The 26,881-nt window shown below is 39.1% G+C and overlaps 2 protein-coding genes across 2 annotated transcripts in view; one reads left to right on the forward strand and one right to left on the reverse strand.

The window, feature by feature from the left end:
- LOC110068378 (large ribosomal subunit protein eL37A-like) overlaps window positions 1–26,881 on the forward strand; it is a 125,642-nt gene that overhangs the window by 6,793 nt on the left and 91,968 nt on the right. The gene's annotated exons all lie outside the window — the stretch shown is intronic.
- Window positions 132–26,310, reverse strand: LOC110055969 (uncharacterized). The gene is made up of 22 exons (XM_089287432.1): window positions 26,042–26,310; window positions 23,344–23,382; window positions 22,019–22,387; window positions 21,559–21,624; window positions 21,213–21,347; window positions 20,413–20,541; window positions 19,449–19,577; window positions 18,593–18,916; window positions 17,273–17,385; window positions 16,993–17,051; window positions 15,272–15,435; window positions 14,337–14,624; window positions 12,248–12,429; window positions 11,534–11,696; window positions 11,232–11,342; window positions 10,463–10,641; window positions 8,854–8,976; window positions 7,754–7,824; window positions 7,155–7,195; window positions 6,716–6,812; window positions 3,077–3,176; window positions 132–2,474 (listed from the first exon to the last, which is right to left on the reverse strand). Exons 1-22 carry the CDS (start codon window positions 26,094–26,096, stop codon window positions 2,415–2,417), a joined length of 2,997 nt encoding a protein of 998 aa, XP_089143558.1. The 5' UTR covers window positions 26,097–26,310; the 3' UTR covers window positions 132–2,414.

The following is a 26,881-nucleotide window of genomic DNA, read 5'->3' on the forward strand; positions in this document are numbered from 1 at the left end:
ATCGGTCCAGGGATTTTATTTTAGCGTTAGTTTGTGGCCCCAAGGAGTGCCATTAGGTGCTAGAATGATAAGACAAACTAATAAAATTCTCGAAGCGGGTTACGAAGATTTCTCGATTCCAGATGGCAACATTTGTAAAAGGCCCTATTGTGATTGTGTTTATTACGAAATAATTTCTAATTACCAACTCTACTGTCTTAACATTGTAAAAAAAAAGCAAATAAAAATAGTTTTTAATAAACGTAATAGCTATATACATGTCTTATAGAAAACTAAAACCTGGAATGCTACTTTCACTTGGAAATATTGATTCATGGTTTAGCGTGCATCATCGACTGGGAAGTTTGGATAACACGAAAGAGGCGTAAGAGTTGTTTGAGGGGCAGCTGAGAGCAATTCTAGCTGCATAAGCGTGCATCATTGTATTATGCTGTTCTCTTAAATATACTTTGATAAATAGACTTCGCTAGCTACCTTATGAAGTGTTATCGTATTAAACTCTTGTAGAATCGACTCTGCAAACCACGAAGGATATCAGGAAACCCGAAAGGATTTGGCGCGTGATTTGTTTGCTAGCTTTGCGCGTGTTTTCCCACATGTCTAACGGTTATAATTATGTTTAAATGGGCAGTTTACAACTTCTTTTATAAATTAAATTTCTAAGTATTCTAAGGATAAGATAATAATTTAAATGTCAGAATGAGACCTCTCGTCAATCTGTTGTTTTTTTTTGAAAAAAAAAAGAAAACAATAACTTCAAGCACTATTTGCTACTTTAACAAGTCAGTCACAAAGGTGTGCGCTTTATGTCGGTTGAACGAGTCAAACCGCAGCTCCTTAAAGAAACCAACTAACACCACATCACATATGCAGTTGTGTACAAGCAGCTATTTTACGTCGAAACTTCGAAGAACTGAATTCAAAACTTGAACACTTCAAGGCGACCTACGCACCAGTCCACAATAAGAAATTTAGAAACCTTTTGCGTAAATGCCATGAACATGACTGGTTACCAATTATGCTTTTTAAGACGACTACTTAAGCAAATTTAATTTGTCCCTTTCGTATTTTGAGTCTAAGAGCGGATGATCCACTTGCGTTAAGTTAACTTTCAACCACACAAAAAGAGGAAAATGTCGTTAGTAATGTCGTCACTAGTGAGACTATGGAGAATACGCTACTCGGTTCCCGGGTGTGGTTTCCTATGAATTTTACGAGTGGTGTATTTACCAGTACAACTCTCGTGCCCGCTATACACTCTTTTTTTCCGGTCAAGGCTGGATATCCTTATTTTTCTGCCGATTTTAGGCTGAAATATTCTTGTGAATATTCTTAGAATATAGCTTATGACATTTCTGTTTTCGAATGTATTAGGTGTCTGGGTGGTGTTGGAGTAATTTTGGAGCCGGCCTGCAAGCATTAAAGCCTAATATGACGCACATAACTTCTTGCATCGAACTTTCGCCTAGTGCTGATTTTGTTGCTCTGTGGCTAGTTTTGACGTTTAGAAAAAGGAAGAGTTTTTCAAGTTTTCAACGCACAAAATTATATTCTTATCAAAATCTCAGCCTCAGGTTTATTCTAGAAATATTCTTAAAAGTTTGCAAATTTCAACCTCGACATTCTTATAAAACATATTTTTATATAAAAAAAGAAAGAGTGTGTATAACAAAAACGATTAGAAAACGAATTGTTTCGTCATCTTCAATCAAGTACCTAGAACATTTCGTTTTCACATTTATATCACACGCATAGAGATAATGTTTAACACAACAGCAAAAACAAAAAAAGACGTTACGATCCATTGTGTTGAGACACTATAATCAATCAAACTTTTATCGAAACCACAGAGAAGTATATTAGAGGAACCATTACACCATACCACCATGGTATTAAGTATTCTTCCACAGACTCTGCAAGCGATGGTTTAATGATATTAAGCTAACGATGCTAAGTCTCCTGTGTTTTCTCGCTGGTAGGAACAATTTTTACGCCGGGCTGCTTTATTCCAACAGGGCCCCATGTCATGAGCCTCGAGTTCCAAGAGCGGAAAACCTTTGTGGACTGAATCTAAAAAGAAGCCTTTACCTGGTAACATGTTTCATCAAAACTACTGATGTGAGTTAAAATGTTGGGACCATGTGTCCGGAACTTAACGCGGAAACGCCCAGTGGTACTTATTATATAGACACTGGAAAATACACTACTCGTAAAATATTGCTTTTACCACTCGAAAATAAACTTCATATCTTCGCGCCGCCATTGAATATCTTCTGTGTATTTAACGGTGCTTACAAGATATTTATGCATTCACCGCCTCAGTTTCATCGTACACGCAGCTAAAAGGAGTGAGGTAGGAGATACAGCAGCAGCAGCAGCAGCAGCAGCAGTAACAGATGGGTCGTCTGGAGCAGTCACAAGATCAGAGTCAGATAATCATAACTTGGTTCCATTTCTACCGGGGTCAAATATTCCTGTGAAGATTCACAATGATAAATCTGTTCTCAAAATTGCTCTAAAACAAATGGAAGGCAACCACTCGCAGCCTGAATTAAAACAGTCTTAAGTAAAACAACAACAACAACAATAATAATAATAGTAATAATAATAATAATAATAATTAAAATAATAATAATAATAATAATAATTTTTTTTTAAATTAAAAAAAACTTTATTGAGCACTTTTCCATACAAACATGAATCTTACATGTATCTGGTAAAAAATTCAGAAATTCTGCTGTTCCTTAAGTTTTCGGTAATTATAATAGTAATAATAATATCAAAATAATAATAATAATAATGATAGGCGTTCGCATTGCCGGCACATACAGGTGAGGAAGTATCATAAATAAATCATTAACTATTCGACGACTACGAGACCAGTATTCTACAAGCGAACACTCAACGAGTTGCAGCCAAGTTTTCAGTCAATCACGAAATAATCTAATTCATGGTACCGCAGTCAGAAAGTCAAACCTATTATCATGGGTATTAAGAAGCAAAACTCAAGAAATTTTTTTAAATTTTTGTTGAGCTTCACCATGGTTTACCTAATTTTGAAAGCTTTAATACTTACAGTAACTTTTGTGCGCATTTGACGAAGTTCATCGCTCAGCTCCTCAAATGTCGGTCTGTTCTTTGGATTTGCATTCCAGCAACGAAGCATCACACTGTATCTGGCAAAAGTAATCATAATAAAGATAATATTTGAAAATCCAATTCTAAAGAAACGTTGAGATTCGTTGGAGGGCACATGGAACATCCAGAGGATTACAGGTGGTTGCGGAAGTATGAAATTTCTCTTCTCTTGTTCAACTCGATATCTTGCTACTTCATGCAATTTTAGTTATTATAGAAGCGTGCTATAATAAAGAAATGTAACGATTTTCTAACGATTTCCGATCATTTCGGAAGATTTCCGACTCTTTTCTGAAGATTTCCGAAGACTATCCGAAGGTCAATGCAATATCATCACCCGCATGAAGCTATCGTCGTTTTATGAGGATTCCATGACGATTCCTTCCAGTGTCGGAAAGCCCAGTAAAATATTGTAGGTTATATAACAAAGTTGATTAGAAAACAGTCCTAAGAAAATACGCGTGCTGACTGGTTAAAAATCGTTTTTCTATTTAACAAATGGTAAACGCCATAGCGTGCACTATTGAGTTATGGATGCACGCGGGAGGTTGCTAAGCACGAAAGAAGCGTAAGAGTCGCACGAGGCGATAGCCGAGTGCGACTCTAGCTTCTTGAGTTGGAACAACATTGGAACAACATTGGAACAACATTGGAACAACATTGGAACAACAGAAGTCCTTTTATTGAGCTACATCACAAAAAAATGTTCGTGTAGTCTTACATGCCAAGAGAAAACAAGCGTGCGAAAATTCATTCATGACAACCGACTGCACACCAGTAACTCGATAAAGTTTCATCTTCGGACAACTACGAAGACAGTTTCGCATTTCTGGCAGAAGGACGTTGGCCATGACTTTGGAAACAATGTCTGTCAAAAGATTTGCTTTGTAAACATTAGCACACACGCCAGCAGCGTACACCCATGGGCAAATGGTAGACGCTAAATTAACCAATCAGAGCCCGCGCTTTGCTTTAGTTATGTTATAAAACTCGATGGAAACACAGAACTATCACGAGCTGTTGACGTAATGATGGCGCGAGCAAAGAGAATTTACATTTTGGTAATCAAAGTTAACAAGTTGTTTTCCTTTTTTTCGTCGCGGTGTTTTCTAAAAGAAATAGAAAACATGTCCTCCGTGTTTCTACTGAGTTATAGAAACACTCGTGAAAGTTTGGGAGAGCTCGAAAAAGGTGTGGAAACACTCGCCTGCGGCTCGTGTTCCCACAGCATTTCTCGTTCTCCCAAACTTCCACTCGTGTTTCTATTTAACAATTAGATTATGAGCTCGAGATTTCTATCGCGTGACAGTTGCCGAGGGCGCAGCCCGAGTCAACTATCACGCATAGAAATCGAGAGCAAATAATCTAATTGTTTTAGTATAAATCTACTAGTCGTTCAAAACTTTCAACTAAATCCTCTTCACAGACACTTTGAAAACACAAAGAAGCGGCCGCCAGCGCACGCTGCTACGCTGCTCACTATCTATCACGGAATAGAACGTGAGTAACGTAGCCAATCAGAGAACGGCATCCGTGATAGAATGCTAGTAGATTTATACTAAAACTCGATAGAAACACGGTACATGTTTTCTATTTCTTAATTAATAACGTAAAGTTGGTACGGCAATTAACTGCTGTGGCCAATTTGGAAAGCGGAGTTTACTCAAACGGTCAGTTTACCAAACTCATCAGAAACTGTTAAGGAGGCATATTTTATTACACAGGCACGAGTGTTTTACTGGAAAATACACCACTCATGGAATTCATACGAAACCACATTCCATATCCTCACTAATGAAGATATCGACAACTTCACTGACACAGTCGAACCTCCGGCTGCGACCACCTCTCCTCAGCGACCAGGTTTTTAAAATACCAAAAGTTTCCCAGTCAAATCTCTCTATTTGGAACCTTTTCAGTGTAAGCGACCACCTCTTGTAAGCGACCGCGACCACTTTTAGAGCTAAAGGGTTGAAGGTTTCTTTTGTTCTCAACCTCCCATAAGCGACCACTTGACAGATAATAGAGACGGAATTGGATAATAAGGTGTTGTAACTTTATCGTATTCCTGGTTAGTACAAGAGACGAAAATTTGTCAATGGGAAGAACTGGATTTTTTTCTGGAAATTGACTTTCCACACGATTAAAACATTGCATCGGCATTGGCGCATGGGGCAAGTCTCTGCAGTTACTTTATGCTAATGAGGCAAAATTTTGACTTAATATGGTCAAAACTCTCCAAAGCGACCACCTCTCGTAAGCGCTTACGGGAGGTTCGACTGTATCATGTTTGAGCCTTAAGAGTCCCTGTTCATAAATATGGAAAATAACTCGGCAAGGGTCGAAAATTCGATTTCGCTCATATTTTTACGGTAGGTAGGCTAGGGCATGACAAAAACTACAGGATAGTGTTTTTTGGCAAAATATCCTCTTATTTGAAAGAAATATGCAAATTACCAAATTCCGTTAAAATCGTCATTTGACACACCATTTTATTAAACAGGTTTGAGAGACTCGCATGCAAAACCACATAATTCTTCCGTCTTTAAAACACTCAAATATTTTTGTGCAATGTTTAAATGTGTACTGGGTTGATTTTAGGGAATGTTGCGGTTTTTGTTGGGTACAAAATAATTAAATTTCGAAGACATGTATTTCATTCACTTAAAAGTACTTCGTAAAAATAATTCAAGGCGAGAGTCAAGAAAGTGACTTTCTTAGCGCCTCTTCACCAGACTCCTTCCCGCCGGATCGCTTTGCTCTTTGACGCTCGCGCGTGTGACTCAAAGGTGAGCCTGCTGGCAGGCTAGCCACTGCGCCATCCCTGATCCCCTCTGTTAAATGTGGATATTTCCACAACTGGTTTGAATGCAAAGCGTTCGGATTTCAGCCATTGAATCAGAACCTTCTCACCGCCGTGTTGCCTTTATAAGGTTATGGCAATTTGTGACGTCAATTGCATTGTAGGAGATCTAAGGCCCCGTCCACATTACGCCGGAGGAATTTAAAAACGCACCAATCACCGGTCATTTTGGATTTGTGTTTGAGGAAACCCGGGCAGGGAAATCACATGATTATCGTGACGTCATCGATTTCGAAAAGCTCTGTTTTCAAAGCACCAAAACGAAAAGCAGGCGTTTTCAAATTCCTCCGGTTTGAAGACCGTATTCGAAAAACTCCGTAGGTAGGTAGGCTTAACCGCGAAATTTTAATGCTGCGTTTTCAAATCTCTCCGGTGTTGTGTGGAGGCCGCCTAAAATACCAAACCTTTAAAACGACTTTGCACATAAAAACCAACTTATGATTTGGAACACAAGTGTTTATTCAGCCAAGGTTTCCATTTAGCATCGAAATCGTAAGCCATTTAAGCTTCGTGAAGACACACCTTACCCTAACTTTCAAGTTCACCCCAACCTTTCTTCAACTTTCCGTGTTTTTATTTCGTTGTGTTTTTTTTGTTGTTGTTGCTTTGTAATGCACTCTAGCAGTTGTATTAGACGTGTAATTTGCTTTGTTTGTTTTACTCAACAAAAATTTAAAGAATTAAAAAAAACCTTCAAGATCACGAGTTACTTACATCTCCGGAGAACAATCATGAGGTTTTGCCAAGCGATTTCCTGCTTTCAGGTGGGGCAGCAATTCACGTGTTGATATCCCAGCATACGGGGTACAGCCTGCACATTTACAAAGGGAATGTTAGCAGTTACATTTTAAAAATGTTGCGTGTTACTCTTTACATGGTTCGTATAATAAAGTCTGCATACTTATTAGTTGCTCCAAATAAAACAAGAAGGTAATAAAAATATATGCCAATATTTCATGTTTTTTTGCGGAGGACCCAGGAACCCCAGCGAGATTAAGACTTAAACTCAATCGTTCAAATTACTAGCTAGGAAAAACCCTGGCACCAAGGTTGCAGTTTTCAGGAGGACTTATTAATTCTAAATGATCTTCAAGATTGTACAGTCCCTGGCCTGAGCACAAATCTCGCAACAGTGCACGGTAACAGAACTCACCTCCAGTTTCGATTTCCCAAAGCAAGACACCAAACGACCATCTGCGAAACAAAAACAGATTCTGTCTGGATGGAGTAATGATCTTGTTTTGTTAATAAAATACAGTATACGCACACAAAAGTGCTTGCTATTTAATTAATTTTTCTTTAGGATCGGCAGTCACGATAAACCAGGACCAACAGAGCAGTAGGAGCGATCAACTGGGAAAAGATCGTTACCTTATTTTTAGGATTTAGGATTTTAGGTTTTTAAAGAATTAGGATTTTAATGTTAAAGTATTGTAAAGCGCCATGGACAATTGGTGGAAAATGGCGCTATATAAATGTATATTTATTTTATTTATTTATTTATTTATTTATTTATCTCGCAACAACTTAATTTGTCATAAAAACAACGTTCGTATTGTAAGAAATGTTAGTATTGCCAGTAATGTAACTACTGTAAGTAATGTAACCACTGTAAGTAATGCTACTTTTCTGAATAATTTGTATAGTTAAATAAAAATTAAAAAAAAAAGATTTAATTTGTCATGAAATCTACTGAGGAACATCAGCTACATCATCAAGAGAGAGGATGTAAGGATTTAAACCAAAACTTACACATCACTTTGGCTGGTATAAAGACCTTGCTCGAGAGATTCCACGGCAAGCCACTTTACTGGAACCTTGCCCTGCGAGTAAATGAACAAATCAGCAATTCATGAAGACAGTTTTGTACCAAGGAAAACAACTATTATTAGCAAAAAGAAAACATGTCCCTTGTTTTTATGAATTATAGGAACACGAGTGGAAGTTTTCCACGGCTTTTGGAGTTCTCCAAAACTTCCACGAGTGTCTCTTTAACTCGATGGAAACACGGAGAACATATTTTCTATTTCTTTTAGAAAACACCGCGACGTAAAAAAGAAAACAACTTGTTTACCTTGATCATCAAAATGTAAATTCTCTTTGGTAGCGCCATCATTACTTCAACAGCTCGTGCCGATTCTGTGTTTCTATTGAGTTTTACTGTACATCTACTTGCGTCCTATTACGAATGCCGTTGTTCTATTGGCTACGTTACTCATTATCTATTCTGTTGTAGATAGTGAGAAGCCCAACACTGTGCGCTTGTTAACAAAGTGACGGTGTCTGTACGTGCAGACATGTGCATGATAGTTGACTCGGGCTGCGCCCTCTTCAACTATCACGCGATAGAAATATCGAACTCATAATCTAATTGTTCAATAGAAGAACGATTTTAAACCAATCAGCGCGTGTATTTTTGGCGGGGCTATTTCCTAAAACTATTTATTTCACAAAGAGAGCATTGTTTTGTGATGACAACCGGAACAAAAGTTTAACGCTTGAAGTTGAACCAAACACGTTTGTACCGAAAAAGTTTTTAACAAAACTTTAACTACATGAAACATAACAAAACAATCAGCAGAACCTGGTCTTTTAATACACGAGGTACAACAGATACCTCCAAGAACAGAAAGTGGATTGAAATTTCGATATATTAAAATTCAGCCTAAAACAATAGACCTCAGCACGAGGCTCCGGGAAAAAAACCCACAAACTCTATAGTTATTCCCCAGAGCCTCGCGCTGAGGTCTATTGTGTTAGGCCGAATTTTAATTTATCGAATTTTGTCTGTTGGACCAAATACTAAAAGCTGAATTAATATCATGTCAACTACAGGAATGACTAGATCATACCCCGGATGTCTTCTCGTAGACATTGGTCGTGTAAAGATCACGTGTCAACCCAAAATCGGACACCTTAGCTACCATTCCCTCTCCAAGAAGAACATTTCTGGCAGCCAGATCTCTATGCACCCACTGGAATATAAAAGATATATTAAAACACGCTGTGTTCGGGCCCCAGGGGATACTCTGGTAAAATACCATAAATGGAAGCTTACAAGCTCTCCTCCTTTTAACCCCCCTCCCCCCAGTTATAAACCTATCTACCAGTGAACAAAATATTAATTCCGATTATAAGCTCCCCCGGATATAAGTCCTCCTCTAGAGTTAAAAGTGACATGAATTCGAGTTATTATGATGGTTTAAAGCCAGTACATGAAAATCGTATATCGATCAACCCTTAACTCGTCTCAAAACGGTGTTCTTTATTCCGGTTATAAGTCTGCCCGGATATAACTAAAAAGTCTCCCCGTTATTAAGCCCATCTAAAACCTCTTACGAAGTTGTATAAGCCAAGGACTTATAAGCGGCAGGTTATGGTAATGATAGGAAATTACTTAAGTCTAAGGGCTTTTTGGGAGTAAGAAATGTTGCCCCTGTTTTGTTTGGGGAGAGGAGTTGACGGATATCGATCAACATCAGTTCAGCTCAATTGGTATTCGTATATATAACAAAATTCTCGATCGTGATTGGTTCTCCGCGCGCCTATTTGCCATGTAATCGACGCGCGATCACGTGGGTGTCCAATTACAGGTGTAAAATTTGAACTTTTTTCAATTGGACACCTGTAATTGGATACCCACGTGATTCGCACGTCATTTGCGCGCGCTTTAATGGCTTTCTTTGCGATGTTTCCTAACGTTTTCAAAACTTATGAAACGCGCTCAAAAGAAGTTCTCAAAAGACATTTTTAATTCCGAAATTTGTTATAGATACGATTAATTAGTAATTGGACCTAGTGTCAATCCGACAACCTTGCTAACGCAAACAACGGCCTCCTTTGAAGTCCCAGCATCCCATTTCCTTTATGAATTAACCCTGCAACGGTAAGGATGAGCACGAGAGGTGCCGAACTCAGAGAATCGAGGGAGTGTATCCCCTCCCCCTCACCCGGGCAGTACCCCTTCTCCTCTCCACACCATGACAATTTGGTCTACTTTTGGCAAGGCACCACCCAATGGACAAGGCATCGCAGTTCGAAGGTAGAATGCAGAATGCTTTTCAGTGCAGAGTAACTGTTTTTACTTCTCCCCTAAACTACTGGATAAAGAAAAGCTTGGACAGCATGCGTCACAACTAAATAAGAAACCCATGGAAGGGATCGTTTTCCTAACAACTCACCATGGGCGATGTTATGTCTGTTATGTAACAAGATTTATTTGTCGTGGTAAATTTATTATAAATACTGAATTTATATTACTCCCTGGCATTGTAAAACGTTAGGAGAGCATGCTTAAAAGAAAAATTGACGGGCCCTTGTTGATTAAGCACTTAATGACTGGCCCCAAGGGAAGCAATGAGTTTTGTTTCCTCTACATCCTCAGTGTTGAACATTGAGGTTGAGGGGAAACAAAGTATATTATTCATGCATATACAGAGTATGGAAGAATTTGCACCGCACCCTCATAGTAGCAAGATGTTTCATTCCCTCAGCAACGTCACACGCTATCCTCAGTCTCTCCGCGAAACTTATGTCTAAGCTGTATTTGTTCATGTCATCATAATTTTCCTTTCGGTTATCACGAAGGTAACGATGGAGGTTGCCGTGTTCTGCAAATTCTACGACGATCATCAACTGACCTAAAGTGTGAAAAACAAGTACGTTCAGAGAAATAATGATCTACTCGGCAATTTCTAGAAGCCCCGAGGTTTATGCTAGCCTCTAGCCTGCGAACGCAAACGTATTTCCGGCCATCGCTTGTCTCCGCCGAAAATAGACAAGCGATAGTCCGAAATACGTCTTTGTTCGCAGGCGTCAACCTCGTACGACCCAGAGCGTTTTTCCTTTGAAAACTGGAAACGGTACAGAGAAAACACCCTAGGGACGAGGTTGCTGTTGGCTGAGATGATCCCAATAACGTTTTATAAGGAGAGGATATTAAGCATACCCATTTCTATACTATTTCCGATCGAAAAGATCACCCTTCAATAAACGTTTTCATTCTAAAATGGTACCCATTTCACATGCAGTAGAAGCACTTCTCTTTTCGTATGCCTTTAAGTAGCTAAGTGAGAGTTATCCTAATCATTTCTATACTTCACCTCGCGTAATACATATCCTTATACCCTTTCCAGCAGAACTTCTATTTCCCCTCCTCAGGAACGTGGCCTCGAAAGAGTTAATCCTGCGAATCCAAGAGTATTCAGTACTAGTTTTAATGCTGACTCACCCTCACTTGAGCATGCACCGATAAGATTGACCAGGTTGGGGTGATGACCCACTGATTCCATTATTTCTAGCTCATTCTTCAAATCTCTGAGATCACTTTCTGTGGCACAATCTGAAAGGAATGTGTATTGAGAAGACACAGTCATGTGTTTTCATCAGAGCGATAAAGACATGACAAAAAGCTATTAAAATAGCGCAGTTTCTAGGAGAAACTATCTTTCGGGATATTTTGCTCATGCTACGTTCAAAGTTAACAGTTGATCAAGATTTTCTTAAGTCCAAATAAAACATTAACAGACGTACCTTTCAACTTCTTAACAGCACATGGTGCGATGTGACCGTCATCTTCAGTCAGTTCTCCTTTGACCACATTTCCAAACTCGCCCTCTCCGAGAATCTTGCCAAGAGTAAGACGGTCACGTGGTATTTCACGCCAAGGAAACTGTATTGTGCTTGCGTGGGGTTTCTGATAACAAACAATCAATCATATCAGAGACAAATTCAATACTAACCTGAAAAAAAAGCTGTTTAACTGACATGTATCTTTAACATTAGTGTGTGGCCATTCAAACGCAAACGCTCATGTGGTGCTGCTTATTATTTTACACAAGATGGTTCAAACTTTTGAAACTGGAAATAAAACCCTAGAGTACCGTCATTAAATTAAATAACCATTGAGCGCTACTTTCATGTTGTGCAGTTTATTATGCTGTACAAAGTGATTCTAAATTTTTAAATCTGTGTATGAGACTTTAGTGTGTGACAGTTCAAACGAAAGCGATTGAGAAGTGCTTTAATGTAGTACTCTTTATTATGCTCTTTCGACGAACCTTATTATGTAACCATTCAAAGCAAATTAGTGGCAATACTTTCATTCGGTGTTCTTTGTTTCTCAAATGTAAAAAAAAAAAAAAAAAATGAAAATATGAAACGTTTTGAATTTGATAACTTAGAGTGCAGTTACGAACAAACCAAGCAACTCAGTTCCCTGTGGTTTTAGTACAGTTACTAACTGACCGTTTCTGCTGGTTGTACTATGACTGGATTCATGGGTATTTCCTCGTCAGGAATGTTGTTTCCACTCATTGTTCTGTTCTTTTTCCATCGTCTGTACACAAAAACTGCCGCAATCCCCATTATGACCAGCAAGAGCACAAAAATAATGACTAACGCCAAAATGAGTCCATGTCCCTGTGGAACTGATGGGAACAAAAAGTCACGTTGACGTAGAATAAAAGCCATGAAATTCCAATTACAATACCTCTCGCGAAGACAATGCACCCCCAAAATGTGAGATGCAGGAAACTTCGGAAAGTAACGATCCCCCGAAAGTAACGTCAGAAAATCGTGGCCGCTGGTAAATCCCGAAAGTAGCGACTCTCCGAATGAAGCCAGCCCACTCCAATCCCCAACCCCGAAAATAGCGAGACCACGGTTGAAAAGGATATTTATTTGTCTAATCAGTAGTCAAGTCAAAGTTACGTATGGTACTATTGTTGATAATTATAATTACGGCACTCTACAACAAGGGAAGGTATCGCTTATGCCACCCAGCGTTGTGAAATGTCACTTCGTGCTTCATCCGTTCATATTGCACTATCTTAAAGCAAAAACCGTAAAGCTTTCATCAAGCAACAGGAACGTACCTGCAGAAAGTTTCATCAAATTAAAATTGAAACCTCTGTGCCATTTTCAACAGTAGCTTATTTAGAGGGGAACGTTTCTCAGTTAAAATTAAAATTGAAAACTTGACCAACGCACTGAGATATTGATACAGCAGACTAACATAGCAGTGCGTCCTGAAGTACAGAAACTTATTTTTTTTCTCGAGCATCTGAGCGGACCGGATCCCTAAATCCTCGAATTTGATTGGCTAATCATACGCACGTGACCGGTCCAGCTTGATAGCTTTCCTGCCGACCAAAAACACGATCTAGACATAAAGAGTCCGTCATGCCACTTTCATGTGGCAGCAACATAAATTTAAACTGGAACGAAGAATTTCATCTGAGTTTCAGGGTTGTTTTTTTCCGAACTTTCGTCTTTTATTTCGAAAAAAGCGCTCAGCCGCACCAACTTTATGTAACGTTTCTGTCCCCCGAAAGTAACAAACCCCCGAAAGTAGCGACCCCCGAAAGTAATGAGACCCAAAGGCTGCGAATTCCGAAGGTGACGAGTCGTTACTTTCGTGCGTTTATGTTACTGAGAAACTGTTTGATGGGCCTTACGCAAACCCCCCGGGAAGTACTCCCTTATATGGGCTATATAGGTATGTGCGGCCCCAAAGGGTATGGTTTTTCAGCTGTTTTGCTCATAAATAGGCATGGTTTTTGCACGCTAGCCTTGATATGGGTATGTTTTTAAAAAGAAGCCACGTTTTCATCATTATCGAAAAGAAAATCAACAAAAGCTCTTCACAAATTAAGTTTACGGTAATTTAACATTGGTCTGAGCCTGGGAACTAATTATAACGCAGGTCTGAAACAGAGTTTTGATTTAAGGGTTAGGTCATAAATAGGGTTTCGAATTTTTGGTCAGGTCATAAATAGGGTAGGGAATATCGCAGATTTTGGTCATAAATAGTGTAAGGGTTTTGGGAAGCGGGCCGCACACCCCCACCCGATTTTGTTTTTTTCTGGGAGTACCCCCTCGGGACGCAAACATACGACCATATCCTGCAGCGTTTTCTGATGACACTATAATAAAATTTTCTCGTTCACTTGACGCCGAGACACAGAAACAGTAAACACCCACTGCATTTAAACTCCCATTATATGAGCGCCTGTTCCTCCTAAAATTTAGAACAGCATAAAGAACCTGCAGTAAATTAGGGGATCTTTATAGAATGTAGTATGGCGTGACCACGTTTGACTAATCAGGCACCTTTATCAAAATAGCCGTTGTCTAATCAAGTATGGATTTCAAGAAAACTATGGTTAGAAGAAGCTCGTATATAGGAGAACTGCTTTCTAAGATCGCCCCGCTGGATCAGCAGTTTGGAGGAACAATAATGACGGAACCAATCCGATACCGGATAGAATACACTGACATACTACTAAGGGCTATTGACAAACACTAGTGCCAAGTAAAACAAATAGAAACATACCTTTCTCAGTTCTTAGCTCTCCACTATCACTAGGTTTCCCTTTTCCATACTTGTTTTCAGATTTGAGTCGTACAAAGTAAACAGTATCAGGATCTAGGTTGGTAAGCCTGTGGTTCTCGCCTCGCGTGGTGGTAAACTGTGTCCAGTTCTTTGTTCTCAACTTTCTTACTTGCAGTGAGTAACTACTAATGCCATACATGTTATAAAATTCAGGATGTGACCACGTGACAACAGCTTCAGTTTGTTTGACATCGGCTGACTGGACGTTAACGGGGGGTGGGGGAAGTTCTGAAATGCATAATTCAACATGCACACATTCAAGAAGTTATAAATAAATATGTAGATAAATGAATAAACAAATAAACAAACGCAATCAATCAAAGACTCATCAAAGGTAAGAGGAAAGAGAGGAAGCCACATGTAAGCAAAAAAGTAATCACAATCAGTTAATAAATTTGATGAATCAAGAAAAGAATAATTGAATCCTGACTTACTGACTGACTAAATGACTGACCGACTGACTGACTGGCTGACTGACTGACGGACGGACTGACTGACTGACGGACGGACTGACGGACCTACAGACTGACTGACTGACTGACTGACGGACTGACCGACTGACTGACTAACTAAATGACTGGCTGACTGACTGACTGACTGACTGACTGACTGACTGGCTGGCTGGCTGGCTGCCTGGCTGGCTGGCTGAGTGACCGACTGACGGACTGACTGACTGACTGGCTGACTGGCTGACTGACTGATTGACTAACGGACAGACTGCCTGCTGGACGGACGGAGTGAGTGACTGACTGAATACCTGAATGAATGAATGAATGAATGAATGAATGAATCGATCAATCAATTAATAAGTCAATCAATTAATGGATCGACGAACGATTCAATCATAGAGTGAACATCAATACCACAATACAAACCTTTCAACTCAACGGTTGGCTTGACTTTAAGGTTGCCTATTTGACCAGTTTCCACTTTATTTCTGAGCGTTTTACCAACTTTGTTGGCGATCGCCGCAGGTTCTTTGTCTTCACTTTTATCCACTTTAACAACAACTCGAAAACGTACCTTGACGCTTCCATTACTGAAACCAACAAATATATCAGTCAGAAGTGTGAGGCTTCATAAAGGGATATACAGCTATATCGAGTAAGGTTGTCCTAAACAAGCAATAATAACAATAATAATAATAATAATAATAATAATAATAATAATTTTATTGGGCTTATTAAAATTCTTCACTAAAACTTTACGTAATAACTATCTACAGCACAAAACTATTTACAATTAAAATTGTAGTTTACAGAAATGAACAAAATTGAGAAAACCTGAGAATTGGAATGACTTGTTTAAAATGCCACAGAAACGTAACGACAGTATTTACGGTTTGTGTCATCGATTGAACGCAAGAAGTTTAAAAAACACATTGCTCTCAAACTTCACAATACACATTCTACTATTTATGGAATCTTGCTCGTCCTCGCAGTACTACTACTAATAGTCAAATGATCAATTTAACCTTTAATTCTAATTCAGCTTATTTTGGCTTGTTCGACTCATTTACAGTGACTTCAACCGCTTGTACAAGCATGTTATGGCTTCTTTTAAGAGTACACGAGGCAGATAGCACCCTCAGTACGACATGTCCATATTTATGTACAGTATCTGACCGATTTTCCGAAAACACGCCCGCTATTTTGGTGCAAAGTCTTAACACGGTTTTCAGAAATCCAGTCATATATATATTTAGACAATGGCAGCCGAGACATGGTCCAAATAAAAGTCATTTTCAGCAAAATAAAATATATTCAGCTAAAAATATTTCCACACAATAATATCAGAAGAATATTGAAAATCAGAAAAATATGTACCCAGCAACGAGCAGTTGCTCGTAAAAAAAGCATTAAATGCTTAAAGCAGTGCTTGTTTTTTGCCAAAAAAGTGCTAAAATAATGATAATTTTTTAAAAAAGTGCTTGTGGGTTACATAAAAATGCTCACTTTTTTCCGATTTTTTTAAACATAGAATATTACATTTTTCAGATTTTCAGTTACATTTTTCAACAACAAAATGTAACGATCAATGTTTTTTTCCATTAGTCCATTCTGGCTGACTTCCATTGTTCCTCGATGACAACGTGGATGACGCCATCTTGGAACGAGTGTGATGGACTGGGTTTCTAGAAGGCAACCGCTGACCTATCAAACCTATTCCCCAGGCCTCCTCGGCTCTTTTGACTACAATACAGTACCGACAGGTATTATGGGTAGCGTTAGCATTCCGCTGTTTGGTTGAGTTTCTAGTGCTTCAGAAGGATAGAAGGAAACGTCATGCACGCATATGCGGTTCCTCCTCCCTTTGTTATTAGACAACTACAACAACAACAACAACAACTTTATTGGTACTCATACCTAGAATTAAAGTTTACAAGATACCGTCAACCTCGATCAACCAATGATAGCGCCCACTACCCATAAAATACCTTTAAACATTGTAATGTGCGCTAACAGTTTATAGGAGAACCTTTCCCAAAACAGCTGTATAAAAAAAATGGCGGAAATTTTTGCAAGAGAGCAAATGAAGCAATAAACTATTTGAATAAGACTGTAGCTAGGAGTGCTGAAGATGGTTTTATACTTACAAGAATCCAAGAATTATAACTTTTTCGAATCCTTCAATGCCTTGGAACAACGTAGTTAACTGTAAGAAAAAATCAAAAAATGACGTCTTAATTTCCTTTATGTAAAAACGAAACTGGTCACTTTGTATCATGTAACGATAAACGTTTCCCTCTTTATAACTCATTACAAACGAAACATTTTTTGTTCTCAAGAACACAATTCAAAGAGAAGAACCTTTTCTTGTTCTTCCTCGTTCCAAGATTCAAGAAACCGAGTCGATGTCCATTCCCACTTCCTTACCTCTTGTTCAACTTGGTTCTCTAGTGTCTTGTATCTTGTTGAAGACTTGTTTTCCAAATCCTTGTCAAAAACTTTGTCCATGATGGTAATAGCGACATCAACTCCCACCAGGTCTAATGATGGAATTGTTAAACTATTAACATCACTACCTTTAATAAATTCAATTCTTGGAATCTTTTTCTTTTTCTTTCATTTCTTCCTGTAATTCAAGCAAGGATAATCACATACTTCTTTACATTTCGAGAACTAACCTATTGTTTATATTTTACCCGTAGTTTCTGAGGTTGTCATTAACAGGCGCATTTATAGCGGGCTACGGAGGTTTAGGGAGAGAGGACAAAAGCGCCCCAGCGCGTAGCTCCATCCTCCCAACACGAGACATTTGCGAATACGGACATTTTCCGAGCACCTTCGTTGATCAACGAATATCACCCGAACATTTTGAAACACCTTCGACAATTACCGAAACCCTTCCGAAAATTGCCCAAGATTTCCGATGATTTCTGAAGATTGCCGAAGGCCACCAAAAGCTCGCCGCGATACGCCATAGCGCTCGCTCAGGATAAACGCCTGCACTGCATGTTAGGTTGTGTTCGATTCGAGTATTTCTATAATCTTGCAAAACAAAATGTTGAACGTTGAGTATCCAGTTTCTTTTTAACGGGTGTCTGGAAAACCCGAATAGCGAATGGCGAATAGTCGCGAATAGCGAACAGCGAATAGTGGCGAACAGTCTCGAATAGTGGCGAATAGTGGCAAATAGTGGCAAATAGGGTACCCAGTATCTCGCAGTTTGCCTCGTAGCAACTTAGGATGGCATTTTTCCGCTAAAAAGCACAGACGCTTATCAGGACAAAAGGTGTTTCTAAACGTAATTTTTTTCTGTTTTAACCGCTGCAAAAGCGTAAATACGTCTTTATTAGCTTATCCTTGTGTTTTCTGTCTTCTTAATGTCGGCGATGGACAGCCTACTAGCCTGAGTCCAGAGAAGAAAAGGTAACAACTTCACTGAAATTCTGTTGCTTATTTGGATAATTAATTAACGCTGGATATTAGATCTAAAGCGGTGACTATTGACGACTATTCGTCACTATTCGCCACTTTTCGCGACTGTTCGCCACTATTCGCACTATTCGCACTATTCGGGACTATTCGCTATTCGCTATTCGGGTTTTCCAGACACCCCTTTTTAACTGACGCCACTTCAGAGACTCTCCTTGGGCTCGTCACGCAATCTTTCCTCCCCTATGCAGGAATAACGAGTGAATTTAACCAATATAAAATTTTTTAAAATTGGCGAATGAGATATTCTATTTTCACCTTCTTTCACGGTGAGGTTAACTCTTCTTTCATCCTGTCCCATGACATTTTTCGCCACACATTTGTAAACACCTTGGTCAGCATCACGGGTGTTAAATATCAAGAGTGAACCGTCCTTTTGAAGAATTTTCCCTCTTCTATTTTCACTACCATCATCAAGTTCTCCACTCTTATAAACTGGCGCTGTAGCGTTTACAGCGTGACCGTCGGGTGTTATCCAACTGAAGGTTGGTTGTGGAAGACCATCTGCCTGACAGGTGAGTGTCACGTTTTCTTCAGTGCCAGTTTCGGTTGGTGGATCAACGTAGTAGATTGAAGGTCGTGCTAAAAAGGAAAATAAATAAAATAAAGTTGCTCTGTCGTGATAATTGACTGTAATATTAGTGAGCCAAGAGAGGAAGAGGAGTAAGAGAGGAAATCCCTCATATAGACCTTATTTTCAAGGCTATATATACCTCTCAAGTTATTTAACAATTAGATTATCAGCTCGAGATTTCTATCGTGTGATAGTTGACGACGGCCGCACCCTAATCAACTACCACGCATAAAACTCGAGAGCGAACAATCGAATGGTTTAGTACAAATCTACTAGTCGTTCAAAACACACTGAACCCTCTTCATAGACACTTCGACAACTCAAAGTGGTCGCCATTTTGTTAACAAACACACAGTGCCAGGCTACTCACTACCTACAACAGAAAAGATAGCGAGTAGCGTAGCCAATAAGAAAACGGCATTCGTGATAAAACGCAAGTAGATCTATACTTATTTGAGATATGGTATCCAGTTCCACGCAGGTCAGTGATGTTGCTGGTGATGAGATTAAAATGAAAGAACACCAACGTAACAAAAATACCTTGACATTTAAGAATACCATCACCAGAATATCCATCCAAACAAGTACAGTTATATGAACCAAGAGTGTTGGTACATTTCGCTTTCTCGTGGCACTTGTTGAGGTGAGATGCTTGACATTCATCTTCGTCTGTGTCAAAAGAGAAACAAAATGCCTCAATAAGAGAAGCAAGTACAATAAGTAGAATGATAAGTTAAAGTACCAAAAGAGCTTAACACAAGATAAATAACAGAAAGGCTCTCAGATTTCCTTCCAGAGGGACTATTTCTATGTATGCATTAAGTTTAATTTGACCATGTCAACTGGTTAATACCAATTTGTAAAGCTTGTTAAGCAGTAGTTCATTTTAACAGGTTTCTTCTATTTAATCAGCATGGATAGTTTTGATTCTCTGTTTGCTCCTTAGTTTTAGTTTTGATGGACAGGATCTATCAAACACTCGAAACAGAGTTTCATCACAATTCCCAACATTCTGAATCCTGTCAAAAATACTCGGCTTCGCATTCCTGTATTTCCAAATCTCTCAATCGGGCTGTCTTGAAATGTGATGAACACTGTCTGTCTCTCGTGTTTGATATAGTACATCAGTTTTAACATTCACAATGAGTTCCATTCCCAAAATAACCATTCAGACAAGTACACTTATATGAGTCAGGTGTTTTGGTACAATTCGCTTTCTCGTGCACTTGTTGAGGTCAGATGATTGACATTCATTGACGATGGGATCAGCTGCCAAAGAACAACAGTAAAATGTTTATTGAAAATAAGAAACAACATCAAGAATTATCAGTACATGATATGCAATTGAGTAGTATGTGGTGTCGCGATTCCACGCACAGCACTGTACGTGTATTAGTAAAAACCATCAAATACTTATTTTAGATATGGTATCCAGTTCCACGCAGGTCAGTGATGTTGCTGGTGATGAGATTAAAATGAAAGAACACCAACGTAACAAAAATACCTTGACATTTAAGAATACCATCACCAGAATATCCATCCAAACAAGTACAGTTAAATGAACCAAGAGTGTTGGTACATTTCGCTTTCTCGTGGCACTTGTTGAGGTGAGATGCTTGACATTCATCTTCGTCTGTGTCAAAAGAGAAACAAAATGCCTCAATAAGAGAAGCAAGTACAATAAGTAGAATGATAAGTTAAAGTACCAAAAGAGCTTAACACAAGATAAATAACAGAAAGGCTCTCAGATTTCCTTCCAGAGGGACTATTTCTATGTATGCATTAAGTTTAATTTGACCATGTCAACTGGTTAATACCAATTTGTAAAGCTTGTTAAGCAGTAGTTCATTTTAACAGGTTTCTTCTATTTAATCAGCATGGATAGTTTTGATTCTCTGTTTACTCCTTAGTTTTAGTTTTGATCGACAGGTTCTATCAAACACTCAAAACAGAGTTTCATCACAATTCCCGACATCCTGAATCCCGTCAAAAATACTCGGCTTCGCATTCCTGAATTTCCAAATCTCTCAATCTGGCTGTCTTGAAATGTGATGAACACTGTCTGTCTCTCGTGTTTTACATACATACATACATACATACATACATTTTATTTGTTATGAAATTAAAATTACAATTGTAACATGCCCACGGATAGCTAAGCTAATCTAGGCGGGTCATGTTTGGACGAGTTATTAATATACAGCAAGGTACAACTAAATACAACTGAAGGTAACAAGAGAACTAAACACTAAAGTGAAATTATTGAGTATAATATTATTGAGTATATAGTACATCAATTTTAACCTTCACAATGAGTTCCATTCCCAAAATAACCATTCAGACAAGTACACTTATATGAGTCAGGTGTTTTGGTACAATTCGCTTTCTCGTGGCACTTGTTGAGGTCAGATGATTGACATTCATTGACCATCTCAAGAGCTGCCAAAGAACAGCAGTAAAATGTTTATTGAAAATAAGAAACAACATCAAGAATTATCAGTACATGATAATATGTAATTGAGTAGTTTGTAGGGTCGCGATTCCATGCACAGCACTGTACGTGTATTGGTAAAAACCATGAAATCTCTAAAAAAAGTAATTAGTTCAAATGGGTGCTAGTTCTATACACTTTTCTGGATATTTTAGTTACCTCGTGGTGGTGGCACGGTAGTTCGTGGCAGTGTGATGGTTGGTGACAGGTTCGACACTGTTGTTGCTGAAAAATAGTCATAACGTTTGGATTAATTAAGCTGAGCCACCTTAAATTTTCGAAAAATTAAGATGGCTATGTACCCTCTTCACAGAGTTTCTTAAACTTTGTAAAAAGGTGCATCTTATGCTTGACACAATCCGATGATAAAAATTGGGGTTCACTGAGCTCGTTCTCGAGTTGTAAGTGCTTAAAGCTAAAATTAAGGGTGTTTCTACCAATCGGTATTGTTGCTACAGTAACCTTTTATATAAACTGGAATGACCGCAACTTGTTTACCAATAATTGGATGTTTGTACTTAATAAACAGTGGTAGTATTCATCCTTCAAAGTGAAGCTGTTGGAAAAGTGCTGGAAACTGTTACCAGCTTCCTTTAAGCAAATCAGGATTGTAACTTACCTGCGCCTCCGTTACCACAATACCGCAATTTGCAACCAGGCGACTCCCTTAACTGGTACACGAAGTATTCACCACAGTTCTTCACACTGATATTGTTACTCCAAAGACAGCAGTTGTCTTTAAAGTGATAACAGACTTTACCAGTCACCACACCTTCGGCGACTGTGGGGTGATTTCCCTGCAACCAGCCTGGAGCATGAGTACCACAGTGGTCCTTAGGAACACATTTATCAGGTATCCGATCCCCGGCAGCACCTTGGAAACGGTACCATCCTGGATCCAGCTTATTATCGCATTTAGCATTGTCCTGCGATGCGCTCCCTTGAGCGCGATCTCCTCCGTTTAGGACGTTGTATTTGTTACACACATCTATATTAAGGAAAAGGAGACCACTTAGCTACAGTCACCTTACACTACCTAAGACTCCACTTATCCACTCGCACTGTAGTGTATTTTAGCTTTCTTTGTGTTCAGACTTAAGGTTTACTTTCTTGCCATTTTCCGAGTTTTACTTCACACCAGTCGGTGAGGCAAGAGCACATTCTTCGGAGCCTTCATCTTCCAAACTAAGCCTAGGAATTGATCTTGTCCCTTTCAAAGAGGGCCCGCGATCATGTAGTCTTCATGCGAAGGCTCCAAGAGGATCGTGGAACCATCACACGCCCTCCTCGAAACTGCTATATCAAATTACACTTAGGACAATTGCTTTGTTATCACACGATGGCTGAGCACACTGGCCATGTATAAAGTTCAATAGTAAGAATAATGCCGTGTGAATTTCGTTTGAAATGCTGTTTCTTTAAATGGAATTACACATGAAATGGTTGACTCACGAATACAGCATTTATGGAGGCTCCGAGTCATGGGCTCCCAGTAAAGCCCACGTTTTCTGTCTCACTGTCTCTTCTTGTCTCGGCAGGGTTCGTGTACATTCTCGTGAAATGTAGAAATTGAGATTGTTTCCATACTTTTTCAACACCATTATTTTCACTCTACATTTAGTCAAACATTCCGGAATTAATTGGTTGGTAGGTAAACAGTAAATGCTTTCTTGGTTCCCCCTGGAGGAAATTGCTCGGGAAAAAAAAAGAAGAAATTTCCAAGATGGTCAGTAGTCGCTTGTTTCCGTTTGCGACATCCCAATTGGAAATTCGTGTTCCATTTACCGTTTGGCTAATCTTTTATACCAGTTCCAGGTCTTCCTTCTTTCAAGGCCATGCCAAATTTGAAAACTAAACTTAGCTAGCAGTCAATTTTACTGGTGATTAATTTTAATTGGTGCTATTTCCAATATACTTCTTTAGATATTTTAGATGGTTAGATACCTGGTGGTGATGTGCTGTTTGGTGACAGAGTGGTAGATGCTGAAATTAATAAAACCAAGTTATCACTTCATGCTATTATATGGCTATGCTAGCTCACTTAGCGCGCAAGATAACACTACATGTATGTTGTCTGCTCGGGATTATGCGCTACGTCCCGCAATAAAAATTTGTTCCTTATCCCATACAATAAATCCTTTATTGACCACGCGTGAGGTCAAGATGGCTGGATATAATAAATGGCCTCTTTCTTTTTTGCTTGTTTATGAAACTCGACCCCGTCTCGGTCCATAAAAACACAAAAAAGAACTTAGCCAACAACCAGCCATCTTTACCTCACGCTTGGTCATGCAACAACCCATGTTATAAGCATATCAAATCAGCGTTAAATATTATGCGATGCATGGCCTAGTACTCATGTTAAGAACCTTTTTTAAATAAAATACTCTAGAGAGGTATGGGTAAAACCAAAACCAAAACCAAAGTAATCAGTCTGGCCAATCACAAAGGACACGAACAATCCAATGATCCAATTTGAATCAAGCTCAGAACATACATGTGGCTGACGCAATGGGTTATGACCAAAAACTTGGTCAAGTGACAAAGATATGACGTGCCACACTGTACATGTACTGGTGCAAACTACAAAAATCTCTTAAGAGGTGATTATATTTAATTTGATTATATTTGGGGTTCAGAACCACCTGAAAATTTAAGGTGGCTCTGAACCCTATGTACAGAATGTTTAAAATCAAACTTTGCCAAAGTTGCTTCTCATACTGCTCATCAAAATTTGATACAATGAAAAAATTTCACCATGCCGTTTTTGAATTATAAGCCCTTAAAGCTAAGCTAAGGTGTTTTTAGGTGGTCATACTGTTGTTATGGTAACCTGTTGTACAACGAAAATGATAACAATGTGTTATCCAATGATTGGGCAGGTTTTTGATACCATGAATGTAGCATTAACTAATAAACAGTGGTTATGATTACCTGGCATCAATATCTAAGTCTTGGAAAGTGCTGGAAACTGTTTTTAGCCACCTTACTTGAAGTGTATTTCGTACCGTGTTACCATTACCTGAGCGGTATTAAGAGGCTAACCTGAGAGATATTAAGGCCAACCGGAGCGCTATTCAAGCTAACCAGAGTGCAGATGTTAACTGATTCCGGTTGCCTGAATGGCTGGTTATGTTAGCTCTTGATAAGTTAATTGGCCGGTGAAAAGAATGGTCATTTTTACCATGTGCCGTATCTCAAAAATCCGTAAGATTAACTACTTTAACTAACAAATATATCTTTAACAGTTTGGGCAAATGATTTAGAATTCGTTTAAAAATTATTCAAAGATATGATGCGCAGCAATGTACGTGTACTAGTGCAAACTATAAAATCTCTAAGAGGTGATTATATTTGAATCAACGCTAGCTCTGTAAACGTTTCTAGATATTTTAGTTACTGCATAAATACAGGACCCTATCAAGCATACGCACATGTAGCTGAACGTAAAAGCATTCGGTGGGTTTGCCGGAAGCGAGGAAAACAGTAAGAAAAAAAATAGCAGGGGGGTATGGTGCAAGAACCGACACACTCTCCCCCCTGCTCCCCAACTAGTACAGGTTAGAAAACACGCGTCAACACACCGCATTCAAATGGACTGTAAATTAGTTTTCCAAATGTAAATGTTGAAAACCGTTTTACAATTCATATCAGGGGTTAGATCGGACGTCAGCATGTAAGCGAAACTGTTCCCCTGCTCAGTTCCTGTTCCTTGTATGGGCACCAAAGTTCCCGAAGCCTCAAGGATTTTCATCATTAATTCATTGATATCCTTGGCAAGAACTAGTCTTTTTTGCCTTAAGCTGTGCACACAGACGAAAACAAGTCATCAAGTAGACTTGACAAATTATGAGGAACCAAGCCATGAACAATCGCTCGTGCGTATAATTTTCCAAAGGTTATGTGACGATATCGTCATTTTACTGCTACACGACGTTATTTTCACACTGAAGGAAACAGGCAAGTGATAGTTTCCTGAAGTTTCTGAGCTGGTTATAACATCAGAAAAGTCATAATAAAGCCAAATTATACTAAAAACTGGCCGGTCTTTAAATTCAAGATACACCGTTTGCGACGTCGTAAGAGACGATTGATTATTTAAGGACTAATAAACTTTTGTGTCACTCGACCGTAGTAAACTAATTTGGAGTTGCCTTCTAAATCACGGAACATAGAGAAACGAAGACATGAGCAATGAAATGAAGAAGTATTGTTTTCAGGGCTCTTCAAAAGTTTTTAAATGTAATCTTCTGAGAACTTAAACATACATGACAAATGCAAAATAGAGACGGCAAAATAATCATTTCAATTAGCGCGGGCTTTCGTTCTCTAGTAGAGATATGGTAGCGCATTAGATGAGATGGGTATATGGCCCGATAATGTGAAGCCAGCAACTAGAATTAAAAGGTCCTACTCGTCCTGAAATCTTAAGTTCCCTAATAATAGTTGACTGATAACGAGTAAAACTTCTCGTCGCCAAACCGCAAACAACGCTCAGTGCCAGAGCGGTTCTTTTTGTGAAAGTTGTCGGTGACGGCAACAGAAGCTACAGCCGACTCCAGCCCTAGTAACTAACTGCCCATGGGTCTTAAAGGATGCCTCTCAACCTGACAAAATCTACTGAAAAAACTGTCTTACTTACCCACGCGATTATAGAACAAACAGGCAATTAGGATTACAAGTTGTAAATTCGTCATCACGCAGTTGAGTTCTGTACGTTACTGGGAGAGCTTTAAACAGACGTATGAGTAGCTATAGACGGTCGGATGCCGAGTCCGAATAGCACTAGAACCACAGTTAGACATCCGGTGTTTGTTTTTAGTGGCTAGAGAAGACCGGAGAAACGTCAAGCTTAATCACAACTTCCCAAATTTCTCGGTACCTCAGAACTTCCCGTATAACTTTCTCAATACAAAAAGGTCGCACCCCGTGGGGGGGGGGGGCGGGGGCGGGGGGAGGGGGGACTCCCATATGGAGTGGACGGGGACGCTCGTCGGAAATTTTGAATTTAACCCCTAAAAGAGACCAATCTGGGCCTGGCCGAACCTTATGCAGACCCCCAAAAGAGACCAGTTTCGTATTACACTCTTGTAAAACAACAGACAAAGACATTTTGTTACAGAGGACTTTAGATATTAATGGTATGGAAAGCTTTGTTTATATGAATTGAGTAAATATAAAGAATCAAAATTCTTTCTGTTTTGTTATTTCTTCGAGTGCAACCCTTAACGAGACCTTGACGGCTAAAAATAATGACATTTTGCCCAGAACACCCTAAGCGAGACCAAAATCCGAAATTTACACCCCTTGGCGAGACGACGAGTATCCCCGTCCATTCCATATGGGAGTCCGCCCCCCCCCCCCCCGCCGGGGGCTTTTTCTTTACAGCTGGACCTCGCCATAGAGGTAAATCGTCATTTCCTCGCAAACGAGTATGGTGGCCTATATTTTTTTCTGTTGTTTTGAATTGAGTAATAAATTT

This window comes from Orbicella faveolata, unplaced genomic scaffold, assembly GCF_042242905.1.
Source record: "Orbicella faveolata isolate gen_17 unplaced genomic scaffold, um_ofav_v1 contig_14, whole genome shotgun sequence".
Lineage (NCBI taxonomy): Eukaryota > Metazoa > Cnidaria > Anthozoa > Scleractinia > Merulinidae > Orbicella > Orbicella faveolata.

Excerpts from the sequence above, each read along its gene's own strand:
- LOC110055969 (XM_089287432.1), bottom strand. The coding sequence starts at position 26,096 with ATGACGAATTTACAACTTGTAATCCTAATTGCCTGTTTGTTCTATAAT. Across the intron at positions 17,052-17,272 it reads AGAACCAAGTTGAACAAGAG|TTAACTACGTTGTTCCAAGG; the intron begins GTAAGGAAGTGG and ends TTTTTCTTACAG. Across the intron at positions 7,825-8,853 it reads TCTACGAGAAGACATCCGGG|GGCAAGGTTCCAGTAAAGTG; the intron begins GTATGATCTAGT and ends ATTTACTCGCAG.